Genomic DNA, 22,527 nt, shown 5'->3' on the forward strand with positions numbered 1-22,527 from the left:
AAGGCCTACAATATGTAAAGATACGGCATTTTAAAAAGTCGATTAGTGATTATTTCGAACGCATAGATGGCATTGTATACATTGGGATGGAATCAAGATATATTGATTTTCATTCACATTTTACACATGAATTTACCTTAATCTTTAGCTGACTAATTTAAACGAAATATATATATAGTGTTTTTGTTGTCAGTCGAATTAAAGCAACCCCAAAATAAAATGTTTTTACAAATGTAAGACTTTTCCCACAATTTTTACCCATTAAAAAATTATATTTTCTCACATTTTAAGGTTATATACGACAATAAAATGCAGGTGTGATAGGAAAAATTATGAATAATATGTAAATTAATAATTTTGACAAACATTTTAAATTACAAGTAGTAATACAAAAAGTGGCATGTCATAAGACAAGCACATGCCGTGTAATAGCGGCTTTAGACTTTAGTTTCTTAAAGTAGCTATCTTTTTCCAATTGTAAAATTGGCATGGCATCCCTACGTACATGGAAATGGATAGGTACAACAAATCAACAACAAAAAGCTTAATCTTGAATTGTAACAGTAAACTCTTCGAAATAAAAAACGATGACAAGACAGGGCTAAAGGTGCATTTCAAATGTTCCAATGACAATCAGTACAAGTCAGGCTATTAGTGCAAGCAAATGCGGGCACTATAAAGTTTGGCTCTAATTGTTGTTACTGAAAGTGTGTGTGTGATTTCGTTTAGTTTCTATTAATTAAAAGTTTGCTAAGTTATTTATGTAAAAAGTGTTTCATTAATTATTGTATATACAAAAAATTGGTAAAATAAATAGTCAATGTAAGTGCGCCTGCTGCATTCCTTTACTTAACCTCAATAGTCTGTAAAATTATTTAAACAAATTTCTATTCACCACTACAGGGCTGGTAGTCTACAAAGACCGTTATATAATGTGCACAAAAAATCATTTACCGTCAACGCCTGCACTGCAGCCAAAGGTGGCAAAAGTTTGAGCTGGATGTCACAACTTCATTGGCATCTGGCTGCAGGCATTTGTGTGACTATCATCATTTCATCTATGAGTCAAGTCGTTCAAGCTGGTCGTTGTAACGTCAATCAATATGCCTGCAAAGATGGTAGCTGCATTCCGAAAAGCAAAATGTGTGATGGTCGCTATGATTGCTCTGATAATTCAGATGAAATTGATTGTGGTGGGTAAAAACACTTTTTAACAAAGAGAATAAGAAATGCCAAAAAAGTGAAGAGCAAGAAAGAAACTAAATAATAAAACCTAACCTCATTTTTATCCATTTCTCCCCCTCTTTGTGTAGACTTCAAAATGTGCCGCAAGCCCAATTGGTTTCAATGCTCTACACCACATGGGCCCTGCTTATCTTCGGATCTGTTGTGCAATGACATTGAAAATTGCCCCGGTGGCGAAGATGAGGCCAATTGTCCACATCACGAGCGCAGTGGAGTCACTGATTTTGGCATCGGTGGCTGGCTGACCATACATCGTGATTGTACTCAGTACGAGTACACCTGCAAATCGGACAAATTATGCATACCCCTCAATTTTATGTGTGATGGCAAAAAAGATTGCACCGACAATTCAGACGAAGAGGCCGGTTGTCTAAATGCCGAGGCAAATTGTGCGGGCTTCTTTTGTGCCAATAAACGTTGTTTGGAGAGCAAGAGATGGGTATGCGATGGCAATGATGATTGTGGCGATGGAAGTGATGAAAAAATATGTGGTGAGTATGAGAATTAGTTAAAGCAAGAAGTAAAAGTGTGCTAAGTGCGGCCGGGCCGAATCTGACATAGCCTCCACCTTCGTGCGCATTTGTCAATTATATATGAGATACATCAAGTTATTAACCGATATTGACCGTATTTGTCATGGCCGTTAGAAGTCATAGAAAAATACCACCTTAAAAATTTCTAGAATATCGAGCAATAATTGTGGCCTCCAGGGGCTCAGAAAGTCAAATTAGGTAATATTAGATTATGAGCCGATTTAGACCATACATGGCACAATTATTGAAAGTCCTACCAGAACACCACGTTTCAGCCAAATCAGATATGAATTGCGCTCTCTAGAAGATCAAGAAGTCTAATTAGGAGATCGGTTTATATCACAGCTACATCAGGTTATAAACTAATTTGAACTACATTAATGGAAGTCCTACCAAAACACCACGTGAAAAATTTCAGCCAAATCGGATAAGAATTGCGCCCTCTAGTGGCTCAAAAAGTCAAGACCCAAGATCGGTTTATATCGCGCTATATCAAAACATGGACCAATTTGGCCCATTTATAACTTCAACCAACATACGCTAATAAATAGTTTTGTGCAAAATTTCAAGCGCCTATCTTTATTCCTTCGAAAGATAGCGTGCTTTCCAAATACAGAAGGACGGAAGGAAAATGTACCCAGGTGGCAACTCTGTATTAAGAAATGATCTGGTAAAGTTGTTGTAAAGCTGGTGTGTTTGATGTTTGGTTTTTCAAACCAAATTATGAACAAGTAAAAGCGTGCTAAGTTCGGCCGGGCCGAATCTTATATACCCTCCACCATAGATCACATTTGTCGGATAAGAATTCTGCCCTCTAGTGGCTCAAGAAGTCAAGATCCATGCTATATCAAAGCATGGACCGATATAGCCCGATATAGGAAAAATAACAAGTAAAAAGGCGTTAAGTTAGGCCGGGCGGAACTTTGGATACCCACCACCTCGGGAATATACGTAAACCACCTTTCATCAAAACCCGGTGTAAATTGTATACCTTTTGTCCCATATCAGTTATATCAAAATATGTTCCGATTTGGACCAAATACTTATAAGTACAAGTCAAAGTTCAATTGTGTATTACAAAATGTTGGTCTTTTAAGTAGCTTTATCTAAAAATAAACCCATCTGAGCTACATACGACACAGATTTCGAAAAGCCTAACATAAGTCACTGTGTCAAATTTCAGTGAAATCGGATTATAAATATAAATGCACCTTTTATGGAGCCAAAACTTTAAATTGAGATATCGGTCTATATGACAGCTATATCCAAATCTGAACCGATTTGGGCCAAGTTTCGAAGGGCCTTACTCAACTCACTGTCCCAAATTTCGGCAAAATCGGACAATAAATGCGCCTTAAATGGACCCAAAACCTTATATCGAGAGATCGGTCTATATGGCAGCTATATTCAAATCTTTACTGATCTGGGCCATATTGCAGAAGGAAGTCGAAGGGCTTAACCTTACTCACTGTTCTGAATTTCGGCGATATCGAACAATAAATGCACCTTTTATGGGCCCAAAACCTTAAATAGAGAGATCGGTCTATATGACAACCGATCTGTGCCATATTGCAGAATTATGTTGAGGGGCTCAAATTAACTCGCTATTCCAAATTTCGGCGACATCGGACAATAAATGCGCCTTTTATGGGCCCAAAACCTGAAATCGAGAGGTCGGTCTATATGGCAGCTATATTCAAAACTAAACCGATCTCCACCAAATTGATGAGAAATATCAAAGGGCCTACCACAATTCACTGTCCCAAATTTCAGCCAAATTGGATAATAAATGTGGCTTTTATGGGCCTAAGACCCTAAATCGGCGGATCGGTCTATAAGGCAGCTATATCCAAACCTAGACCGATCTGAACCAAATTGACGAAGGATATCAAAGGGCCTAACACAATTCACTGTCCCAAATTTCAGCAAAATTGGATAATAAATGTGGCTTTTATGGGCCTAAGACCCTAAATCGGAGGATCGGTCTATATGGCAGCTATAACCAAATCTGGACCGATCCGGGCCAAAATAACGAAGGATGTTGAAGGGCCTAAGACAACTCACTGTGTCTAATTTCAACAAAATCGGATGATAAATGTGGCTTTTATGGGCCTAAGACCCTAAATCGGAGGATCGGTCTATATGGCAGCTATAACCAAATCTGGACCGATCCGGACTAAAATAACGAAGGATGTCGAAGGGCCTAAGACAACTCACTGTGTCAAATTTCAACAAAATCGGATGATAAATGTGGCTTTTATGGGCCTAAGACCCTAAATCGGCGGATCGGTCTATAAGGCAGCTATATCCAAATCTGGACCGATCTGAACCAAATTGACGAAGGATGTCATAGGGTCTTACACAACTCACTGTCACAAATTCCAGCAAAATCGGATAATAAATAAGGCTTTTAGGGCCTAAGACCCTAAATCGGAGGATCGGTCTATATGGCAGCTATATCCAAATCTGAACTGATCTGAGCCAAATTGTCGAAGGATGTCGAAGGGCCTAACACAACTCACTGTGCTAAATTTCATCAAAATCAGATAATAAATGTGGCTTTTATGGGCCTAAGACCCTAAATCGGCGAATCGGTCTATATGGGGGCTATATCAAGATATAGTCCGATATTGCCCATCTTCTAACTTAACCTGCTTATGGACAAAAAAAAAGAATCTGTGCGAAATTTCAGCTCAATATCTCTAATTTTAAAGACTGTAGCGTGATTTCAACGGACAGACGGACGGACATGTCTAGATCGTCTTAGATTTTTACGCTGATCGAGAATATATATACTTTATAGGGTCGGAAATGGATATTTCGATGTGTTGCAAACGGAATAACAAAATGGTGGGTGGGTATAAAAACAAATGTAAATGTGTGCCTCAGTGGATGTTTATAATCACCACTGAATTTATACTTTCCATAATCGTTTGTCTTTAAATTTAGAAACAGTCATGTACACATTACACTCATAGAAATTTGTTAGTCAAAACAGCAAAAATATTTGCTGAAACAGCAGAAAGTCTGCAGAAGCAATCTGATATTTGGTATAGCGAGTTGGGCTAGGCTCCTCGACATCCCTGTTCATTTCAGATCGTTCCAAATTTGGATATAACTGCCATGTATACCGATCTTCCGATTTAAGATTTTAGACCCATAAAAGGTATATTAATTAACAGATTTTGTTGAAATTAGGCAAATTTAGTTGCGTTACCGATCGTATGATCAATATCGGGCTATATTTGGATATATAGCCGCCAATCTCCCGATTCAAGTTCTTGGGACAATAAAAGCGCCATTATTACTCGATTACTCTGAAATTTGACACAGCGGACTGTTTTAAGCTCCTCGACTTGTTCAGATCGGTCTATATTTGGATATAGCTGTCATATACATATACTGATCCCCCCATTTAAGCTCTAAGGTCCATAAAAGGTGAATTTTTGCACCGATGAATGTGGTACAATGAGTTGTGTTAGACCCTTACATAGCCTTCTTGAAAACGGTTTAGATCGCGCGATATTTAGATATAGTTGCTACAGGATCAAAAATTATGCATTTTTCACTGTATTATTGCCAAAGGCTTTTATACCTACCACCATGGGATGTAAAATGCAAATTTTGCCCATTAACATTCCACTTAGGAACAGGGGCGAACTTCTCACATATATCAATGAGTGCAGTCCGATTCAAGTTTAGACTCAATGATAATGGGCCTCCCTTTTATAACCGAGTCCGAACGGCGTGCCGCAGTGCGCCACCTCTTTGGAGAGAAGTTTTACATGGCATAGTACCTCACAAATGTTGCCAGCATTAGGAGGGGAAAACCACCGCTGAAAATTTTTTTCTGATAGTCTCGCCTGGATTCGAACTTTCCATTTGTAACACCTCGAAATATTCATATAGGACCCCATTACATAGATATATTCTTGATCGTCTCGACGTTCAGAGTCAATCTAGCCATGTCCGTCCGTCCGTCTGTCGATAGCGGTCGAACGCGTAAAATCAGCCGCTTGAAATTTTGCACAGATACCGATGTTGGTCGTTGGGGCTGCAAATAGATCACATGGGTTCTGATTTAGATATAGCTCCCATATGAACCGATCTCCCAATTTGTCTTCTACCAGGGGCTCAGATAGCCGCATTATTTGTCAGATTTGGCTAAAATTTAGTATGTAGTGTAGTGAACTTAGCACGCTTTTATTTATTTATATATACATATATCCGAGGTGGAGGGCATCCAAAGTTCGGCCCGGCCGAACTTAATTCCTTTTTACTTGCTATACTTATATATATACTAATTTCATCATTCCGTTTGTAACATATCGAAATATTGATCTGAGACCCAACAGGGTATATATATTCTTGACCGTCATAACTCATAAGATCTAGTCACGTCTGTCCGTCCGTCAGTCTGTCGACATCATGCTAACTTTCAAAGGAAGGTAAATGGGTCAAATCGGTCCATGCATTGATATAGCTGCCATATAAACTGATCCTAGGTCTTGACTTTTGACCTTCTAGTGGGCGCAATTCTTATCTGATTTGGCTGAAATTTCGCGGTGTTTTGATATCACTTCCAGTAATTGTGCTTAGTATGATTCAAATCGGTTCATAACCTGATATAGCTGCCATATGAACCGATCTCCCGATTAGACTTTTTGAGCTTCTAGAAAGCGCGATTCTCATCAAATATGGTTGAAATTTGGCACATATCGTTTTGGGATCAATTCCAACAACTGTGCCAAGTACGGCCTAAATCCCTGGAGAACGTATTTCTGAACACAAAAACTGCCCTCGACTGTCGCAGATCTCTCAACGAGATAGTTGAACATTTAAAAATTCACTTGTTCACCGGGCCACAGAGATATCCCAGGGAATTGTAAAGCGGACGAGCTTGCGAGACTAGGAACTACCCTACACATTCCAGGGATACTGGAAGCGACTTGTATGCTAAGTTTTCAGGACCAGACCCGAAGGACAACGAGAATGATAAATGGCCACAAAGAGGGTGCTGTGAGCATTCCAAAACTATGTGGCCTAATCTAGACTTGAAGAGGTCTACTGCTTTGATGTCATTGGCAAGAACAGACGTCTCTGTCATTGCGCCCGTCATGACAGGTCACTGTCTAATCGGAAAACATGCTGACAGACTGAAGGTTTCCAGCAACGACTTTTGCAGAAGCTGTGAGGACATCGGAGAAGAAGAGACTATAGAACACTTTCTGTATGTGTGTCCCGCACTAGCAGTCAAAAGGAGTTTCACTTTAGGTTGTCATTTCTTTGAGAACCTGTCTGATTTAGAGGATGTGAACATTCGCAAGTTATTGGTCTTTTTATACCGATCTGGATGGTTCAAGGGTAGGAACTAGAAGGCGTCTTCCTTCTTCTGTTCCTGTGGTACCACAATGGACAAAAACTTATAAGTGAGTCTGATGGCAGACTGCCACTTAAACCTTACCTAACCTAGCATGGCCCAAATCAGTCCATAACCTGATATAGCAGTCATATGAACCGATCTCCCGATTAGACTTCTTGGACTTGTAGATTGTTCTTATTCATTTGGTTGAAATATTGCATATGCCGTTTTGGTATGACTTCTAACAAATGTGCCAAGTATGGTCTAAATCTGTTGATAACCTGATACTCGTATAGCAGCCATATAAACCGATCTTCCAATTTGACTTTCTGCGTCTCTGAAGTGCGCAATTATTACTCAATTTGCCTAACATTTTGAAGTTGGTGTTTTTCTATGACTTGCCATGACAGGTACGTTCCATATGGGTTAATGACTTCATATAGCTCATATATATTTGAAAAAATTATTCAAAGATCTTGACAAATGCGATCCATGGTGGAGGGTATATAAGATTCGGCCCGGCCGAACTTAGCACGCTTTTACCACCGAAAGATGGGGGTATATTCATTTTTTTATTCCGTTTGCAACAAATCGAAATATCCATTTCCGACCCTATAAAGTATATATATTCTTGATCAGCGTAAAAATCTAAGACGATCTAGCCATGTCCGTCCGTCTGTCTGTGGAAATTACGCTACAGCCTTTAAAAATAGAGATATTGAGCTGAAACTTTGCACAGTTAAGTTGGAAGATGGGCTATATTGGACTATGTCTTGATATAGCCCCCATGTAGACCGATCCTATGAAAGCCACATTTATTATCCGAATTTTCCAGAATTTGGGACAGTGAGTTATGTTAGGCCCCTCGACATCTTTCTGCAATATGGCACAGATCGGTCCAGATTTGGTTATAGCTGCCATATAGACCAATCTCTTGATTTAAGGTCTTGGGCCCATAAAAAGCGCATTTATAGTCCGATTTTGCTGAAACTTGGGACAGTGAGTTGTGTTAGGCCCTTCCACATTAGTCTTTAGTTTGGCTCATATCGGTCCAGATTTGGATATAGCTGCCATATAATCGGATCTCTCGATTTAGGGTCCTAGGGCCCATAAAAGGCGCTTTTATTGCCCGATTAAGCCAATATTTGGGACAGTGAGTTGTGTTAGGCCCTTCGACATCCTTCTTCAATTTGGTTCAGATCGGTTCAGATTTGGATATATCTGCCATATAGGGCCCATAAAAGGCGCTTTTATGGGCCCAAACAAACGTGTTAAATATGATCCAAATCGGTCAATCGCCTGATATAGCTCCCATATAAACCGATATTCTGATTTTAGTTCTTGAGACTTTAGAGCGCCCAATTTCTATCCGATTTGGCTAAAATTTTGCGCAATGACTTCTTCTTCAACACACGTGCGAAGTTGGTCCATAACCGAAGTTGGTCCGATTTGGCTAGAGTGTCTGATGATGCCGCCGTATACCGTCCGCCAATTGGATGTACGGATCAATCACTAAAATAATGAACTCATCTGATAAATATTTGCGAGTATGAAACGAAACCAGTAACAAATGTGCTGGCAAGTGTGTGGGGGGCAGCTCCACCCCCAATTCGGAAATATTTACCAACCATGCCAATATAGAGCTCAAATAAATTAACTTTGAGAGTAGAGCGCGGAACTTATATCCATGATTGGGATCAAATGTTTCGGGTATCCGGCAAAAGGACTTATTTACTGAACACGGTAATATAGGACTCAAATAATAGGTATTTGAGATTAAAGCCGAGGCCAAGGGTGTGGCGGCCAACCACCGCCAAAAGGACATGTTCGCCGATCGCGACATTAAAGTGCTGAAATGAAAGGTCTTTATTGGTACCATAGCCTTAGTTGGCATTTTTGGGTTGACGCATTGTTGTCATAGTTTGGCCTGAATCCCTCAATAATCTGATATAGCTACCGACAACTCGGCAAATGCGATCAATGGCAGAGGGCTTCTAAGATTCGGCCCAGCCTAATTTAACTCATGAGAATCAAACTTACCTATACTCTGAGTCCAAAGTGGTGAAGAAAACAAAATTTAGTGGCTGTTTATTTTAAAACTTTTACTTTAGCCTTCCTATTTTGTCTAATTCCTTTCAGCCGATACTTGCATCCCTCAGCTGGATAAATTTCTTTGTCGCGACAACATGACATGTCTACCCCTAGAGAAAGCCTGTGATGGCAATGTCGATTGTCCCGATCGCTCAGATGAATCGTTCCGTTGCAATCAAACAGCAAACAGCTGTAAAACGAAGACATGTCCCCCGGCAGCCATGTGCAAAATGATGCCACAAACCGGAGCCGAATGCATTTGTCCCAAAGGCTTCAAACATTCCAAGCGTGACGACTTATGTGTGGACATAGATGAGTGTGTCGAACAGTATGGGGTATGCAGTCAAATGTGCGTCAATACACCGGGTAGATATCGCTGCCTGTGCGATGAAGGCTACAGGCTGCGTGAGGATAACCACACCTGTGAGGCGGTCGGTGAGGAGGCTTTACTGCTGTATACAACTCAGGTGACTGTGATGGGAGTGCATCTGAGATCACGACGTGTCTATACAGTGGCTAAGAATCTGACAAAGGTGATAGGAGTGGCATACAATGGAGAGCATATCTACTGGACGAATATACAAAATGAAGCCGAAAGTATAGTGAGGGCAAATCCGGATGGCTCACAACAGGAGATACTATTGACCTCAGGGCTAGATGCTCCCGAAGATTTGGCAGTGGATTGGCTGACTGGTAAGTAAGACGAGGAAGGAAGAAAGAAACCTTTGGATCTTATTTTTCGATTTTCTTTAGGCAACATTTACTTTTCGGATAATGTTATGCATCATATAGCCGTCTGCTCCAATGATGGCCACTACTGTACAGTCCTAGTCACCGAAGATGTGCATCAACCTCGCGGTGTTGCTTTGTGGCCGCAACGTGCCCAAATATTTTGGTCTGATTGGGGTGTTACGCCCATGATAGCCCGCGCCTCCATGGATGGCACAAACTCCAAACGTTTGGTCACCGACAAGATTCATTGGCCCAATGGTGTGGCCTTGGATGTGCATAGCGAACGCATCTATTGGGTCGATGCCAAACTGGCTACCATCGAAAGTGTGCGTTCCGATGGCACAGATCGTCGCACCGTTTTGGAAGATATACTTAAACATCCCTATGGTCTGGCCATTTTCGAAGAGAAGTTGTTTTGGTCCGACTGGGGTACCAAGTCCGTACACTCCTGCAATAAGTTCACGGGAAAAGATCACAAGATCATAACCAAAGATCGCACAATTTATGCTTTGCACATTTACCATTCGGCCAAGCAGCCGAAAATACCACACGCCTGTGAAAGGGCTCGTTGCTCCCATCTCTGCTTGCTGGCGGAGAATAACAGCTACTCGTGTGCCTGTCCCGACGGCATGCAGTTGGGACCCAATCGTATGCGCTGCATGCGAACTCAAAAGAAACAGCGTTTGTTCTTGGGTGTGCGCAGCAATCTGGTGCAGATGGAGCACACCACCTTTGGTCGTCACACCATATCCTCCACCAATGCCCTTGACGTGTTCGTCCACGAATTGGCCTTCAACAGCATCAATAATACTGTTTTCATAGCAGATAACTATCAGCATGTCATTGCTGAGTTTGAGGTGAAAGGAGAGAAACTAACGAAACTTGTGCGTGGTAATTTGGGCAATGTGACAGCCTTGGCTTTTGGTGAGTGGCAGAGAATTCTTCTTGAACCCTAAACTGAGTTGATTTTTGTTCTTTGCAGATCACTTGGCCTATAATCTGTACTGGAGTGACTCTGAAAGGCATGTCATTGAGGTCTTCTCCCTACAAACCAAACAGAGGGCCATAGTTTGCTTTTTCTCCGGCTTGGAGGCCCCCATAAGTTTGGCTGTTATGCCTGAAGATGGGTAAGTAAAAAATTTCCAGTTCTTAAGCGGATTGTGACTTCTAATGTTTTTTGATGACAGCATGATGTTTATCGCTTTGAAGTCCCGTCGCCATGTCCACATCGATCAAAGATCTTTGAACGGACAGGGAGATCATGTCCATGTCTTTGAGGATGAATTGGGTGATGATGACATTGAATTTGCTGTTGACTACGAAACAAATACCCTATACTGGGCCGACAGTGATCTGGGGCGCATCTCCTTTACCGACTATCGTAATCTGCATGCCTACACCTTTAGAGGACGCCTGAAGAGGCCCTACTCCATAGCCATAGTGGATGAGGATTTGTTCTGGACCGAATTGAAATCCAATACCATACACTGGACCCATAAAAGCAACATGGGTCCCCTCAAACGTTTCGACCTAATAGTCAATCGGGAGCTATACAGTGCGGTTTCCTTGCCGACCAAAATACCTCTGCTGGCCAGTTCCCCACCCAATGTGGTGGATCATCCTTGCCAGCATTGGAATGGTGGATGTTCTCACATTTGTGTTACCCTAGGCAAATTTGCATCTAGCTGCCTATGTCCAGCTGGCTTGGTCTTCAAGGATGCCAGCAATAGAACTTGCATTGAGGCTTTGGACTGTGAGTTCCGCTGTAATACGGGTGAATGTTTGACGTTATCACGCAAATGCAATGGACGCCCAGACTGCCCTGATGCTTCAGATGAAGCAAATTGTGATCCAGCCAAAGGTAAAAAGCCCCAGGTCATTTGTGCTGTGGGCGAATTCAGATGTCGCAATGGGGAACAGTGTATAGAGGGAGATAAGAGATGTGATGGCAAGGGTCAATGTAAAGATCGTTCCGACGAAGATCATTGTCAGAATTTTGGTAAAGCAAAACATCAAACATTCCTAAGAATGGCATAATGAAGAGTTTATGTTTTTCAGATAAATCCAAGTTTTGCCACCGTCATCAACATGTTTGCGATAATGGCAACTGTGTTGACTTTAGCGTTATGTGCGATGGCACCAATGATTGTGGCGATAATTCCGATGAGAAAGATTGCAAAACCATACGCGGCAAAGAAGCTAGCACCGAAAAGATGGCCTGCGATAAGGATATGTTCCAGTGTAATACCGGAACTTGTTTGGCCAAAAGTTGGGAGTGTGATGGAAAAATTGATTGCATAGATGGTTCAGATGAGCATGACAAGTGTGGTAAGTACAAAAGACAAAATTTGCAAGAAATCTCTTATACGTGCAATAAACACACCCTCAAAACTCTCCAATTGATATATAACTCGATCAGGCTTACTCCGTTATGTCCCGGCACCCAAACGATGCGGATTTTGCCATCCTCAGAAGTAGATTAACGCCTTCTCTGACTATGGCAAAATCCCCATCGTTTGGGTGCCGGGCCATAGCGGAGTAAGGGGAAATGAAAGGGCAGACGATTTGGCGGTGAAGACCAGAGGACTGCCGTCAATAAACTTGGTTAACCCGAAGCCTTTCGGGTGGACGCAGTCCGAGTTAAGGGCGTGGGCGACGAATGCACATGCAACCCTGTCGACAGCGAAACGGTCAGTAGGACGGCGAAAATCCAGATCGTGAGAAGACGAGGCTATTACTAAAAGAAAGTAAGAAGGAGGTCAATATAGCTATTGGTATCATAACGGGACACATAGGACTACGTCAAATATATAAAGGGTGATTTTTTTGAGGTTAGGATTTTCATGCATTAGTATTTGACAGATCACGTGGGATTTCAGACATGGTGTCAAAGAGAAAGATGCTCAGTATGCTTTGACATTTCATCATGAATAGACTTACTAACGAGCAACGCTTGCAAATCATTGAATTTTATTACCAAAATCAGTGTTCGGTTCGAAATGTGTTCATTCACCATTCAGCGATGAGGCTCATTTCTGGTTGAATGGATACGTAAATAAGCAAAATTGCCGCATTTGGAGTGAAGAGCAACCAGAAGCCGTTCAAGAACTGCCCATGCATCCCGAAAAATGCACTGTTTGGTGTGGTTTGTACGCTGGTGGAATCATTGGACCGTATTTTTTCAAAGATGCTGTTGGACGCAACGTTACGGTGAATGAACACATTTCGAACCGAACACTGATTTGGTAATAAAATTCAATGATTTGCAAGCGTTGCTCGTTAGTAAGTCTATTCATGATGAAATGTCAAAGCATACTGAGCATCTTTCTCTTTGACACCATGTCTGAAATCCCACGTGATCTGTCAAATACTAAAGCATGAAAATCCTAACCTCAAAAAAATCACCCTTTATTTACTCGGTGCAGCAAATGATAGCATGTGTAGGGCATGCGGGGAAGATGTTGAGACGTTAGAGCATTTCCTTTATCATTGTCCGGCTTTCGCGTCTAACAGATACCGGTGGGAACACAATACCAGACATGAACCAACTTAGTGGCATGGACAACCTAACCCAACTCGATCAGGAATATCATGAAAGGTAGTTAAAAGTAGAGTACGAATTTGATATACAAATTTGGTCTCTGGGGGATCACCCTCAAATGCTCCCAGTTGGACAAGTTTACTGACTGCGGTAATATGGTTATCAAAAAAGAGGTTGTTGTTGTTATTGTAGCAATGTATTGTGTTGTATCTTTCTTGTTGTATATCAAGATCCAGGAACTCTGCGGCCAGGGTGGTTTTGCCCAGAGCGATCTGGGTCTGAGTCGAGTGGGTCTAGCTGGGAGTTAAATAGGTCTCGCATAGTGAAATAGAATCAAAAAAAAAAAAATAGTAAAAAATATGCCATTTGAGAGCGGTTTGTCCAGAGCGATCTGGGTCTAAGTCGAGTGGCTCTGGCTGGGAGTTGAATAGGTCTCGCATAGTGGAATAGAATCGAAAAAACTAGTAAAAAACATGTCATTTAAGAACGGATAGAGATAACTCTTCAAAATGGTTAGAGCAGAGGAGTTATCGAGATCATGTGCAAAATTTCAAGGCCCTAGGTGGTTAGAGCGCCGCTTGGCAGGCCCCTAAACGTGGTCACCTCGGAATTTCGAACTATTGTTCTGGCTGCCAAATTCTTTTTTGCTGGATAGTGCTTAAAAATACATATTTGAAATTAAGGCCCTGACAAGAGGAGCCCGGACCACCTAGGGCCTTGAAATATAGCACATGATCTCGATAACGTTTCCCAGCTCCAACCATTTCAAATTTCAAAGAGTTATCTCTATCCGTTCTCAAGTGGCATATTTTTTAAAAGTTTTTATACCCACCACCATAAGATGGGGTGGTATAAGACCCTACAAAGAATATATATTTCGGATCGTCGTAAAATTTTAAGGCGACTTAATGATGTTTGTGTGTCTGTCCATCCGTCTGTTGGAATCACTCCACAATCTTCAAAAATTGAGATATTGATCTGAAATTTGGCACAGATTAAGTTCTTAAACGGGCCAAATCAGACCAAAAGGTCTGGAGCCAATAAAAGCTTTATTTATAACCTGATTTTGCTAAAATTTTAAACATTAAATTGCTTTAAGCCTCCCGATATCCGACTCAAATGTGGTTCAGATCGGACTATATTTATTAGATGTAGCTGCCATATAGACCGATCTGCCGTTAAAAGGACTGAAGCCCATAAAACCATTATTTAATAACAGATTTCGTTGAAATATGTAACAGTGGGTAACAACCCACAACCCTCCCGACATCCAACCCAAATATGGTTCGAATCCGACTATATTTAGATATAGCTGCCATATAGACCGATCTGCTGGTTTAGGGTCTGAATCCCATAAAAGCTCCATTTATCGTCCGATTTCACTGAAATTGAAAGCAGTGAATTGTTTTAAGCCTCTCTGACTTTGGACCCAAATATGGTTCAGATCGGACTTTATTTAGATATAGCTGTCATGTAGCCCGTTCTGCCGATAAAGGGTCTGAAGCCCCACAAAACCTTTATTCATTAACCGATTTCACTGAAATTTGAATCAGTGAGCTGTTTTAAGCTCAATGATAGGGGACCTCCTGTTTTATGCCGAGTCCGAACGGCGTGTCACTGAAAAGTGAAACTTCTTGGTTGAGAAGTTGTACATGGCTGAAAAACTCACAAATGTTGCCAGCATTTGGTGAGGGGATAACCACCGCTGGAAAAATGTTTTAAGGTGTTTTCGCCGGCAGGATTTGAACCCGGGCGTTTGGGCGCGTGCACGCTAACCTCACTATATCCGACTCATTACTGCCATATGGACAGATATTCCAATTTATGGTCTTAATCCTATAAAAAGCGGATTTATTGCCTGATTTCGTTGAAACTGTTACTTGCATATGAGTACTCGGTACCTGAATAAAATATGATCGAGACCAGCCCCTGTTTAGATATTACTATGGATATGGAAGTGGATGATTAATATATACATGGTGATGGGTATCCAAAGTTCGGAACGGTCGGACTTAACACGATTTTACTTGTTTTCGATTCTATTCCATTGTGTGTCGTCTGGTCCCAGGTCACAATCGGGACACACATCCTGCATGCTGGCATCAATCCTTGCTCTGTAAGATTTGAGGTAACTTCTTCTGCCGGATAGCAATTCAGCCAGTACTACTCTGGTTTTCCGGGGCAAGTCAATTTGTTTAGGTGCGATAGGTGGTGTTCGTTCTCCAAGGACCACATTCACCTGGTAGCTATTTACCGCATCTGCTAACGTCTCTGCATGAATGTTGTCCACAACCGCTTGATATACCGCTTGATCTAGAGAATCTTTCTTGTAGCGCTGAACCTCTCGCTCTAGATCATGAGGTGGATCTTCATGATCTAGAGCGAGAGGTTCAGCTTCTGAGCGGTGGATACCTATCTACAAGATTATGATTTGGTTGACACCTGGGATAACAGCCCAAAAGGTATTGCCCCGACAAGGAGCAAGGGTAGAATCTTTGTCTTCTGATGAAGGTGGTCCACGAGAGAACTGAGGAGACAGCGGCGTTCTGGCAGACCTGAATATTATTCCACTGCATGCCATATAGCTGACGAGACCACACTGTCGGCGCATAACTTACCACTGACCGGCCAATTGCTGGGTACGTGGTCAACAAAATTTCTTTGTCAGCACCCTAAGTGCTGCCGGCAAGCGACTTGAGGACCTTGTTTCTATTTCTGACTTTATCGCAGATTGTAGTGGCATGTGAGGAGAATTTCCAAGAGCTGTCAAATGTGACACCAAGTATTTTAAGACACTTGAAAATTTGCCCATAAACATTCCATTAGGGAACAGGGTAAACTTCTCATATATCAATGAGTGCTGTCCGATTCAAGTTTAAGCTCAATGATAAGGGGTCTTTTTTTACAGCCGAGTTCGAATGGCGTACCGCAGTGCAACAACTTTTTTGGGGAGAAGTTTTTACATGGCTGCCATACAATTTTTATACCCACTACCGAAGGATGGGGTATATTAATTTTGTTATTCCTTTTGCAAAACATCGAAATATCCATTTCCGACCCTGTAAAGTATATATATTTTTGATCAGCGTATAAATCTAAGACGATCTAGCCATGTCCGTCCGTCTGTCTGATGAAATAATGCTACACTCTTTAAAAATAGAAATATTGAGTTGAAACTTTGCACAGATTCTCTTCTAGTTCATAAGCAGGTTAAGTTCGAAGATGAGCTATATCGGACCATACCTTGATATAGCCCTCATATAGACCGATACACCGATTTGGGGTCTAAGGCCTATAAAAGCCATATTTATTATCCGATTTTGCTAAAATTTGGGACAGTGAGTTGTGTTAGGCTAGTCGACATTCTTCATCAATTTGGCCCAAATCGGTTCAGAATTAGATATAGCTGTCATATAGACCGATCTTTCGATTTAAGGTCTTGGGCCCATAAAAGGCGCATTTATTGTCCGATTAAGCCATAATTTGGGACGGTGAGTTGTGTAAGGCTCTTCAACATTCGTTTTTAATTTGGCCCAGATCGGTCCAGATTTGGATATAGCTGTCATATAGACCGGTCTCTCGATTTAAGGTTTTGGGACCATTAAAGGGCCATTTATTGTCTGATTTAGCCAAAATTTTGGACAGTGAGTTGTGCTAGGCTCTTCGACATCCTTCTTCAACTTGGTCCAGATTTGGATATAGCTGCCATTTAGACCGATCTTAAGACTTACGGTTTTGGGCCCATAAAAAGCGCTATTATTGTCCGATTTCGCCGAAATTTGGGACAGTGAGTTGTGCTAAGCCCTTCTACAACTTTCTGCAACATGGCCCAGATCGGTCTAGGTTTGGATATAGCTGCCATATAGACCGATCTCTCAATTTATTTTGGCCCCATAAAAGGCACATTTATAATCCAATTTCGGTGAAATTTGACACGTTCGTGTCGAATATAATTTAGATCGGTCTATATTTGGATATGACTACCAAAAAGACCAATATTTTGTTCTACAAAATGGAACAATGACTTTTACTTATTAGATCACTCAACGTCCGTGTCGAACTTGGTCCAAATCGGACCATTTTTCGGTATAGATGATATGGGGGCATAAATTATTCATTTTTCACCGGATTATGACGAAAGGTGGTTTACCCGGGGTGGTGAGTATCCAAAGTTCGGCCCGGCCAAACTTAACGCATTTTTACTTGTTTCAAATGGCATAGCTACTCACAAATGTCATCAGCATTAAGAGGGGATAATAACCGCTGAAATATTATCTGATGTTCTCGCCAGGATTCGAACCCAGGCGTTCAGCGTCATAGGCGGACATGCTAACCTCTGCGCTACAGTGGCCTCCGACACTTGATAACCCATAAAACTAACCTTCTACCGATCGTCCAACTTCATAACCTCCGAACGCCGGGCGTTTGGCAATCAGAGGAAGGCCGATCTTCCGATTTGAGATCTCGAGCTGTTATCCGATTGGGCTGAAATTTTTGCACGTAGTTTTCTGTTACAATTTACAACAATTGTGTCAAATACGATTTAAATTGGTCTCTAACCTGATATGGCTCCCATATAAACCGATCTCCCGATTTGACATCTTGAGCCGCTGAAAGCCGCAATTGTTATCCGATTTACCTGAAATTTTTCACGTGGTGTTTTTTTTTTCATCTGTGTCGACTACGATCCAAGTTGGTCTATAACCTGATATGGCTCCCTATAAACCGATCTCCCGATTTGAGAGCTTGAGTCCTAGAAATCACACCTATTGCCCGATTTGGATGAAATTTTCAAGTAATGTTCTGTTATGACTTCCAACGTCTGTGATAAGTATGGTCCAAATCGATAAATAACATGATATAGCTCCCACATAAACCAATCTCCCGATTTGAGATCTTGAGCCCCTTGCAGCTGCAATTGTTATTCGATTTGGTTGAAAGTTTGAACGCAGTGCTCTCTACGAGCACTGCCTAGAGAGCACTGGATGGTACCAAGTACCATCCAAATAGGTCTAGAATCTTCTATAGCTCCCATATAATCCGATCTCCGTATGTTAAAGTCGTTGAAATGTTTAGCCAAATCGGATAAAAATTGTGCCCACTAGAGGCTCTAGAAGTATAATTGGAAGATCGGGCTTTATTGGGCTATGTACCGTGGCATATTTGTTGGAAGTCAAGATCCGAGATCGGTTATATCAAAGCATGGACCGATATGGCCCATTTACAATCCCAACCGATCAAGAATATATATACTTTGTCGGGTCTCAGACCAGAAAAATGTCATTTTTTCTAAAGAAAAATGTGAAATTTTTTCTAAAGAAATTCTTTTGTGAAGTTTTTTAAAAAAAAAAATTCTAAAAAACTTTTTCTAACCAAAAATTTTCAAAATTGTCTTTAAAGAAAAAAAATTATTTTAAGAACATATTTTTATGAAATTCTCTCTTTAGAATTGTCAATAAAAAGAAAGTGCCCCTACATTAGTTCGTCTATTATATGTATCTTCTTCCTCTTTGTTTCAGGAATCAAAGAATGTCCTCCTAAAACTATGCACAAATGCCTCCTGGGTCAGTGCATTGATCGCAGCCTGGTATGTGATGGCAACAACGATTGTGGAGATACATCCGATGAACAAAACTGTGATATGACTTATGGTATGAAACGCAAAATGACTTGTGGCAGCGAAAAGTTTCCCATGTTTCAGTGCTCCAGTGATCCGAATGTCTGCCTAGAAATGAGTGCCAAATGCAATGGATCCGCCGAATGTCCACGTGGCGATGATGAAGCCGAATGTGGTCACATTTGCAGCATCTATGAATTCCAATGCAAAACAAGCAAGGAGTGTGTGCGCAATGAGTTCCGTTGTGATCACGAAAAAGATTGCACCGATGGCTCCGACGAAGATCATTGCGAACATCATCGTGCTTGGAATGGTACCACAGGCACTCAACCTTCAAACGAAAAGGCTTGTGATCCGAAAATGTTCGACTGCGGCAATGGCCGTTGTGTGGATGAGTCCAGAGTGTGCAACGGGTTTGAAGATTGCGAAAACGGAGCCGACGAGGGACCGCTGTGTAAGACCGCCTGTGATCCCAAATCCGGACAACGCATGTGCCAGAACAAATGTCGTGCCACTCCTTCGGGAGCTGTTTGTTCATGCTTTAACGGCTATAAATTGGATTCAGATCGCCGCACCTGTCTGGATGTCAATGAATGCGAGGAATTGGATCCTTGTGCTCAAGTCTGTGAAAATAACCTGGGCTCATATCGTTGCTCTTGCTATCCGGAATTTATGATGAGACCCGATAAAACTTCCTGCAAGTCCATTGAGAGTGAAAAGTCGCTGCTTTTCTCCACCTACGATGAAGTTCGCAGCATGACTGAGCAACCCATCATGCTGAAAGTGGCCTGGAAGGCCAATGATTCTAAGATCAATGGCTTTGATGTGAACATAAGAACGCGCAAGGGTTATTTTACCACAGATATGGAAAATATTTTATATATGGTCGATGTGGATACAGGTATAGTAATGGCGGCCCTGCACGTAGAGATGCCAAGTAAAGTGGCCGTAGATTGGATAACAGGTAAGTTGAGGTGTTTAAAAAGCTTCAGTTTATCAATCTTTCCTTAATTTCTCTTATTTCATTGCAGGCAACGTCTATGTCATCAGCCGTTCTAGCCAATATCGCATAGAGGTCTGCTCTTTCACCGCTAAAATGTGTGGTGCCCTGGTCAAAATGCAGCCCCATGAAACACTCAAAACTCTGGCCGTAGATGCTTACAATCGCAAATTGTTCTTTGTGATTATGGAAGCTCATGCCTTTGGCAGCCACAAATCTCGCATAGCCTCCACCAGTTTGGATGGTGGCGGTAAACGCGAAACTCTACTTTACAAGGATATGACCTATATTACCACTTTGGCCTGTGATCCTTACAAGAAAGTTCTCTACTATACCGAGTCCATTTCGAAAACTCTGCAGTCCATTAGCTATCGCAATGGGGCCGAACGTACCCCCACCACCTTAATTCACAAAGGAAATGTTGTTATGCATCCTTCCGGTTTGACCTGGTACGAGAATCAGGTTTTCATTGTAAATTTGGGTGCCAAAGAGGCGGTGCACTGTTATTTGTATGGCTCCAAGACATGCAAAGCCTTCAATCTGAACATACTCAATGCCGAAGATATTATGGTGGATGGGATCTCGCGTCAGCCCATGAATAGAAATCCCTGTGTTATGGCCAGATGTCGAGGTATGTGTGTGCTCACAGAGTTTAGCTATGAGTGTATGTGCGGTGATTTCATAGTCAGCGAGAGCAAGGTTTGCGATTCGACCAATGCCATATCCTCCAGTGTTTTGCTTAAGCAGCAATCTTCAGATGGCCACGAAGGAGCGACTTCTCACGTTGGCGTTTTTGTGACACTGATGTTGCTGTTGGCTGCTTTTGCCATTTGTGGCTTGGGGTATTTTTATTATCGTCGCAAAGGGCAGGGCCGTGATTTCATTCGTAACCTGCAATTCCAGAATCCTCTGTCATCAATATTGCCACACTCAAGGGCTTCAAAAACCGCAACCATGGACAGTGGACTCATCAGCAGTGCAACGGGAAGTTCGACAGGCACCACAACTGCTTCGTTCGATGTGGACCACGACAAAATGTATTTCGGCTCCAAGATTCAAAACTTTTTGTCGCGAACAACGTCAAACAATAACACGGAAATTCATCTCGAAACTTCCAAGGTGAAATGAATGAGGCCACTCTTTGATATATGGTGTTGATGAGTGATTTTCATTTTCGTTTTTTTTTTTTGTCTATTAACAGCCACGCTCCGTTGTCTCAGAGGGACCGTCCGACGCCCTCCTACCAAATATTTTGGTCGAGGACACCTATGATGACATTACACAACCAGATGACATGGTTGGAGGAACCCGGCTTGTACCCTAGATAAAATTTGGAATGCATTCTTTTAGCTACTATTTAGCATACCCTAATATTTGTAACGAGCATTTTATGTAAATACGCATGTATCTATTTATTATTTTTTATGTAAAAATTTTTATATTTTTGTTAATTTTTTTTTTGCTTGTAATTTATTGTTATTAAGGCTGTAAGGATAATGTATTCAACTTAAATTATTTAAAAAAAAGTCAACATTTATAACAGGTGTACTGTAAAAAAAACTATAATTTTTCCTTTAAACATTAAGATTATGACGCCGAACGCCTGGGTTCAAATACCGGACATCAGACTAATGCTGGCTACATTAATGAGCAATCCCATGGCAGCCGATTGTACGCTCCGGAATGACCCGATGGAACTCTTCGTCGGCAAGGGCTGCCGCCTCAGTGTACGTGTTCGTCTTTTTATACTCTACACCACCGCTGTGGTACAGGGTATTATAGATTTGTGCATTTGTTTGCAATGCTAAGAAGGAGAAGAGCTAGACCCATCGATAAGTATACGGATCGGCTTAGAATCACTTCCTGATTCGATTTACCTATGTCCGTCTGTCCGCCTGTCTGTCCATATATTCTTGTAATCAAGGTACAGGTCGCAATAGTTGTCCGATTTTCACAAATTTTACATAAGTGTCTTTTTTGGTCCAAGGACGAATGCTATTTATTTTGTTCCAGATTTAGATATGGCTCCCATATATATTTTTCATCCGATGTACGCTTTGAAGCCGTAGAAGTCACAACTTTGGTCTGATCTTTACAAAATTTGGCACGGAGTGCTTTTTGTGACGTCCCAATATGTTTGCAAAATTTCATCTAAATCGGTTCAGATTTAGATATAGGTCCCATATACAACTTTCGTCCGATTTGACCTATTAAGGCTTTAGAAGACACAATTTTTGTCCGATCTTTACAAAATTTGGCACGAAGTGCTTTTTGTGACTTCCCAATATGTGCGCAAAATTTCATCATAATCGGATCAGATTTATATATAGCTCCCATATATATCTTTCATCCGATATGGTCTTTTAAGGCTGCAGCAGGCACAATTTTGGCCCGGTCTTTACAAAA

General features: G+C 41.4%; 1 protein-coding gene across 2 annotated transcripts; it reads left to right on the top strand.

The window, feature by feature from the left end:
• Positions 1 to 628: 628 nt before the first annotated feature.
• LOC106092799 (putative vitellogenin receptor) lies at positions 629 to 22,508 on the top strand. 2 transcript variants are annotated; one of them, XM_059366445.1, is made up of 12 exons: positions 629 to 822; positions 904 to 1,193; positions 1,314 to 1,736; positions 9,280 to 9,924; positions 9,985 to 10,887; positions 10,946 to 11,090; positions 11,151 to 11,962; positions 12,022 to 12,291; positions 19,024 to 20,085; positions 20,153 to 20,963; positions 21,025 to 21,240; positions 21,323 to 22,508. In XM_059366445.1, coding segments are annotated over exons 1-12 (5,706 nt in total). In that variant the 5' UTR covers positions 629 to 820; the 3' UTR covers positions 21,450 to 22,508. The 2 variants fall into 2 exon arrangements, with proteins under 2 accessions (XP_059222428.1, XP_059222427.1); XM_059366444.1 differs by having other exon boundaries at positions 20,153 to 21,240; positions 21,323 to 22,507.
• Positions 22,509 to 22,527: the final 19 nt, after the last annotated feature.

The sequence above is a fragment of the Stomoxys calcitrans genome, chromosome 4, assembly GCF_963082655.1.
Source record: "Stomoxys calcitrans chromosome 4, idStoCalc2.1, whole genome shotgun sequence".
Taxonomy (NCBI): Eukaryota; Metazoa; Arthropoda; class Insecta; order Diptera; family Muscidae; genus Stomoxys; species Stomoxys calcitrans.